Consider the following 7,055-nt stretch of genomic DNA (forward strand, 5'->3'; position numbering starts at 1 on the left):
GTTAAAAGAGAATCTTATACCTAAGAAATTTTAATGAACCTTTTTTTTTAATAGTGATTGACAAGATCACATTTTAAATTTGCACTCAAATATTGTATTATTTGTTTCTGGTATACCTTAGAGTAGCTTTTGACAAATAGTGGTAAAATTTACCGCCAAATTGCCTCTTGTCATATAGAAAACTAGATGATACAATACTTGCCTAAAATTGAGATGATGTCTATGTTCATCTCCGGTGTGCATTTGATAGAATATTGTAACACTAATTGTGTAACACCCCAAATTTCTAATTAATATGTTTTAATATATAATGATAAATGATATTGTATATGTAATTATTGAGGTGTGATAAGTTTTTATGTGTTGCCTTATTAATTTATATAAATTATTGCTATTAAATACATTTATTTTGTTTTTAAAAAAAAAGTCAAAAAATAAAATAAAATAAAAAATAACACAACACATAAACGTGTGTATACGTTGTTATACTTTTCCTATAGTACTAACTATAATTATATACATATATTGGATCCACTAAATAAATATATATAACTACATGCATAAGTATAAAAGCAAATTGTTATTTGCATGTGCCGAAAAAGTCTTTCTCATCAGCTAAACCTACTAACACTCTCTATAGCGCCGCATTTGAAAAAAAAAGGGCAAAGTACTCATTCACAAATATAAAAAGGATTCTAAATCTAAAAAAAAAAAAAAAAAAAAAATTGGGGATATTGTGCGAAGTAGTGAGCTTAGCTTACTCGATAATAAAGTGAGTGTATTTGATATCGTTACAAATTTTTTATTTTAGTATATCTACAAATTTCTTCCTTATTGTTTTAAAACTAAGTTTTAATCTCACTAAAAATTTATATTAATTAAAATTTACTCATAAAACATACATATATTATAAAAGTTATAATCTTACTAGTTATTATTATCTCTTGTATTCATCTTCATCATATAATTTTTATGCTCCTATCTCCTCTAACAATCAATCTATTTTCAATAATTATCATATGATTTTTTTATTAATATAAAAATCAACCTATTACCATTTTATTTGTTAAATACCAAATCGAATTTTAAATTTCTGAAATTAACATTTATAGTATGTATAAAATTAAACAATAAATCATCTTATAACAATTTACAGCATTAGGTAGTAAACTGCATTGCAAAATGTCTAATTTTGTTTTACATCGAAAAAGCTTTAATTATTTTAATTTTAAACTGTAGGTATTATTCATTAGAAAGTAAATAAATATTTATTAGTTGCACCAGATGCAATACATCAGTTTCCTATTTAAAATCAAAATTGTATACACTATTTTATTTAGCATCCTATAATTCTGTTGTGTTTTAAAATTAAATATTTATATGTATGTCATTGGGTTAATATATATATTAAATACATTTTTGTTATACTATCAATAGGAAATAATTTATTTGTATTTTGTTATTTTATCATCTTTTCTGGGTTATTAGAGACAACAGTTGACGAAGACATGATACATTAAATAAAGATATCACATCTGGTGCACAAAATCTTTGGTCGAGGTAAGGGGTGAGAGCATTCGAATTCAATAGTGTAAATTAAGTGAGATGAACGGGGAAAACCGTATTTCCCACAATATATTCGGGGCCGCCACTAATGACTGAAGCCCTTTGAGTAATAATTGACTAATGAGAAAACTTAAAATTGGTGAGGTTAAAATATGAGTTAGAAACTTTTATTGGGTGTTGTTTGATTTGATTTTGAAGATTGTGTGGTAGTTGAATTATTGTAGAATTATGTATTTAACGTATTTCATACCTTGTTTATATCCATCCCTGATATTGTTATGTGATATAAAATGTGATGAATTGTAATTATTTACATTGCAATTGACATGGTGTGTGCGAATGATTTAGTATCATTATCTGCGAGTGAAAACTCTATATGTTAGAGCTTGGGTATTATGATGATAAATTTTGAATGTAATGTATGACTATGGAAATATTAAATGACGATGTGTACTTGTTGACTTATGATGTTACCACCTTGATGAATATCATGAAATGTATATTGTGTTTAATTGAATAGTGATGAATTCAACATGTGCCAATAATGGTTCTCTTAATGGAGTGAGTAGCCTAGGCGAACAGGGGGAGAATATGAATGTTATTTGTGTTGAAATGGGGATTATCTTGTCATCATATAGGTAGGGTCTGACAAACTTAGTGATTTTGGGGAAGTACAAATGAATTGAGCCTGATCGTGGCGGTCTACTATTGAGGCAATATTATTAGACCTTGGAGGTATTCGGGTGGGGAATTTCTAGGTGACTTGGAGGTAGCACTCCAAATGTCAGGAGCTACCACACAACACATGTTTACCTCGACTATCGCGTATATGTGTCTCAGGTTGAGTTGATGGGATCTATGAGAACATGGTCAATTTGAATTGTCCGTCTACTTGCGTGGTGGCATAGTATCAAGCCTCCTAACCAAGTACTTCAGAGTTAAAATGGTACCAAAGAAAATGGAGGAGTCTAGAGTATAAGAACATGCATAACATTACTTGATTTGTGTGTTGACTTACTTGAGGTTGTGGATTGTATCAATGTTTTTACTTTGATTATTATTGTTAATTGTGATTTAATGTGATACAGTGTTTAATTAATATTTTACGTGTTCTTCTCAATTATTTTATACTATTACATATTTTCGAAACTCACCCCCTCGTTGTTTGTGTTTGGCGCTTGCGAGAGCGCAGCTATTTCATGTTATCGGTTGGTGATCCATGCTCTGATAGGTGATACTGGGTGGCAGTAATTCATTGTGTTTTATCGAGTTATGAACTAATTTGTTTTATAAACTCTATCGATCAATTGTTTTATATTCGATCTTTTATTCGAAAATAAAAATGAATTGTCTTTAAGTTTTGAACATGTTTTTATGTCAGAAATATTTTTTTATAAACCTCAGCTATATTCGAGGTAAAAGGATTTTTAATTAAGAAATTTTATGCAAAGATCTTGTGTAAGTGTGAGTGTGACGCTTAAGCCTCATATTTTAAAAGGAAATTTTTTTGTACTCTACTTTAGGACCGCTGCAAACCTTTTTTAAAATTTACTTTTTATTTCAATATGAGTTTAGGGTGTCACAGATTATCATTACTAATTCACTATAAAATTATAAGAGAGACATATCATGACTATTTTAATCCATTCATACCTAATCCACATTATTTACTTTTACTCTTTTTATAAATTAATTAATCATGACATGAAAAGTTATTGTTATCGTATTTTCTCTTCTCTTGGATAATTTTACTGAACATGAATAGAATGATATTTGCTTATTATTCTAATACTCATTTGACTATGTATTCTTATACATATTTTACATCCAACAATGTGGCTATTGAGTGCCTTTTTAATCCTCATAAGGCAGGTATGAGTAAATGTACTCATTTACTTAATGTAATCAGCCAACACAAGCAAATATGTGCTCATGGCTCAAATGGTGTTTATAATGTGAGATATGCTTATGAGATATAATTAATAGAATATTAAAAATTAATAAAAATTTTGGATTAAAGTGATCAATTAATTTTAATTAAAGTAGTATCAAACACAAGGACAAATTAATTCTTTACATAATATTATCGTTAATCAAATTTGATTTTTTAATATAATTTAATTGTTTTACAATATTCTCTATTGTTGGTTAACTCAAACAAAACGCCGTTTCCTGCTACCTCGTCTTCACGAACTGAATGGAGTTGTTTGCTACTACTACTCATTCTCTTCCAAACCATAAATCTGGAATTAACACTTTTCATTCAACCCTTTTCCCAAAAACATTCAAATCTTCATTCTTTTCATCAAATCACCTCACTCTCACCTCCTCTATGAATCCTCCCACAGCAACTCTTTCCTCTTCTGCCTTTGTTGAACGCAGCAACGGTTCAACTGCAACTTCTTTGCCTTTTCACTCAGGTTAGTTCCATGAATCAGTGTTATGTGTGTTTTTGTGACTAATGATTATTATTTGTTCTTTTTTTTAGAGGATAGAGTTGGAGAGGTGAAAAGGGTTACTAAGGAGACTAATGTTTTTGTCAACATTAATTTGGATGGTACTGGTGTTGCTGATTCTAGTACTGGCATTCCCTTCCTTGATCATATGTTAGATGTCGGTAATTTTGCTTTCAAATGAATTGTTGTACCTTTTTGTTGTGGATTTTTGTTTTTAATACAACATTATACTTATATGATAATTTGAATTGTTTGTTACCAAGCACTAGCACTGACACAGACACGAGACATGAGACATGATACTAACGCTGATACTTAGACACAGATTATTAGTGATGGCAAAGCGGGCTATCCCGCCCTGTGATTAGCCCGCCAAAAAGCACATGTATCAGTGTCATGCACTGAATACGCCGTATGAAATGTTGGTGGTGTACCCTTTAGGAGGTGAATACAACCTTCAATCATAAGTAACAACTCACATAAGTTTCACTTTGGTCCTTCTGGTTGACCTTTAAACTTCAATTTCCCTGTGTAATGATCAAGTTAGAAAGATAAGTTTTGTTTTGTGAAATTAAACAATTAGGGTTGGTTTGGTTTGAGAAGTTTCTCGTTTTCACTTTGGTTATAGGGAAAACAATATATTGTGTCTTCGTTGTTTCATATGCAAATAGTCTTGTTTTTTCCCCTTTTCCTATACAAATATTTGAAAACAAGAAACAACGTGATAGTTTTGTGATTAAAAGTGAAAACAGAAAATAAAAGCATAAAATATTTTCTCAAACCAAGAACCTTAGTTCCTGAGTTCGAGTATTTAGTAATCTATAATTTATGTTTTCTCCCTACACTACTTGATGATATTAGCCGTTGAACTAGATTTATCGAATCAATAGCTTGCAAATGAGGGATAAAAGGCTAGGTGGATGGACGTGGGAGTGGAATGAGTAATAGTCTTATGTTGTTTTGAATTGCTTCTTTGGATAGATCTGAATTAGAATCTGATCATAATTCATAGTTGGGAATTTACTTTCTTCTATCTTGATGCTAATTTCAAACTGCAAATTAAGAACTGTTGAGGATATAGAGTTTATTCAATGGAGAAACCTAAACTTGATTGTGATGATTGTTTAGCAACTTGCTTCACACGGGTTGTTTGACGTACATGTGAAGGCTACCGGTGACATACACATCGATGATCATCACACAAATGAAGATGTTGCTCTTGCTATTGGAACGGTACTACAAACAACTATGTGAACTGTTTATTTTCTTTACTTGAAACTCAAACTTGCTTCTATTTTCTTAATTTCAAGATGATACATAATGATTGATGTGCATTTATCTGGTAACTTACTGAAATTGCATTTATATATCATATGATTAAACTACATGGAAATAGCCTATGACATGTCTATAAGCCGTTTTCTGCTTATTTCTATAAGCTCTTCAGGACAGCCTATGAAAACACTTAATAGCTTATATAGAATCAGTTTGACTTTATTTTATCTTTTGTTATAGAAATAGCTTATACAAAAGGACTTATATGATAAGCGCGTATGATGCTATAAGCATTTAATTAAGTTGTTTATCCCAATAGATCCTAAGAGGTTTCTACTACTACGTCTGCAGGCTTTGCTGCAAGCCCTTGGTGATAGGAAGGGTGTTAACCGGTTCGGTGACTTCTCTGCTCCTCTTGATGAAGCATTGATACATGTTTCATTGGTATGTTTCTTGCTGCTTGAGAGTATTAATTAATTATTACTTTTATTTTAATTTGGTAGGTAATTAACATAAATGTGATAGGAGGTGTGGACTGTGGAGCATAGTCCTCCAAAACTAATATGGTAATAGATTAAAGAAGCTAATTTGACATGTCACAACTTTATGACATATATGAATTTAAATCCCATATTGTGACGTTAAACAACGTCTGTCTATAAATTCAAATGACAGGTTTCTTTTGTTTGAGAAATTGTTTTCTGTTTTGTTTTCGCTTCTAGTTTTTCAGCAATAATTAGAAATTTTCCACTTTGTTTTCACCATTTCGTGTACAAATATTTCAAATACACTTTTTTTAGTGAGAAAGGGTAATGTTTTCCTAAACTAAATGTACCATTAAGTTTTAGCAATTTTCAAGCAATAAGGATTCCAATAGTGTTTCCAAGGTGTAACTAAAGTGGTTGGGCGGGGAGTGGGACACCCTAAGGTGTTTGAGAAAGAGGTTCAGGGTTCAAACCTTGGCTATTAACATAACATACTAACAACTAACTAATATTTGCCTATCCAAAAAAAAGATGGATTCCAATAGTGTTAGCTTTAACATTGATGCGCAATCATATATTGTAGTCATGCTTGTACACAAAGCTTCTATACAAAATTTGGAAAGTTCTAGTGTTTATATGACCATAATTAGAAAATTCTAGTATCATTTCTGATCATATTTACAAGCCTGTTGTTCCCTAATAATTTGTTTTGTTCACTTCACTACTGCATATTCACACTTTTCATTTTCAGGATTTATCAGGTCGACCACATCTAAGTTATAATTTGGACATACCTACTCAGAGGGTTGGGACATATGACACACAGGTAGTGTGCTTTTCTGTTTGATTGCTAGTTTAGAATTTGTCCAAATAGATTTTAACTATTGAACTTCAAAGGTTTTCACTTTAGATATTGTTGTCAAGGACCTACAGTCCTATAAGCTTAATTTATTACGTTGAGTCCTAGAATTGGTTTTATCACCTCTTCCACACCCTTTGATGCTAAAGAACATTTTGGATATATATGTATGTATGAAATTTTTGCTTAATTTTGTTTCATTTGGCTGGAACCGGTACACATTCATCTTTATGTGTGTCTTCATGCTTTTTTTTTTTTTTTTTTTTTCTGCTTTGGGGTAGGAATGTTCTTAGCAGAGAGACTAAGCATCCTTACCTATGAAGCACTGACACGGACACCGAACACGATACTGACGTTGATAATAATTTGAGGAAATAGAAGTGATTGTATGTAATTACAAGTGACAGCGTCGTG

General features: G+C 30.9%; 1 protein-coding gene across 2 annotated transcripts in view; it reads left to right on the forward strand.

Annotated features, from left to right (window-relative positions):
- The first annotated feature begins 3,699 nt into the window (after positions 1-3,699).
- The window catches only part of LOC101511106 (imidazoleglycerol-phosphate dehydratase, chloroplastic), a 5,258-nt gene continuing 1,902 nt past the window's right edge, over positions 3,700-7,055 (forward strand). The window contains exons 1-5 of one of the 2 annotated variants that reach the window (XM_027330306.2): positions 3,700-3,986; positions 4,055-4,179; positions 5,190-5,255; positions 5,649-5,741; positions 6,534-6,608. In XM_027330306.2, coding sequence (XP_027186107.1) covers positions 3,764-3,986; positions 4,055-4,179; positions 5,190-5,255; positions 5,649-5,741; positions 6,534-6,608 — 582 coding nt within the window. In that variant the 5' untranslated portion in view covers positions 3,700-3,763. Of the gene's footprint in view, positions 3,987-4,054; positions 4,180-5,150; positions 5,256-5,648; positions 5,742-6,533; positions 6,609-7,055 lie in introns of both variants that reach the window. The other variant, XM_004513853.4, reaches the window with a different exon arrangement.

This window comes from Cicer arietinum, chromosome 4 (assembly GCF_000331145.2).
Source record: "Cicer arietinum cultivar CDC Frontier isolate Library 1 chromosome 4, Cicar.CDCFrontier_v2.0, whole genome shotgun sequence".
Classification (NCBI taxonomy): domain Eukaryota; kingdom Viridiplantae; phylum Streptophyta; class Magnoliopsida; order Fabales; family Fabaceae; genus Cicer; species Cicer arietinum.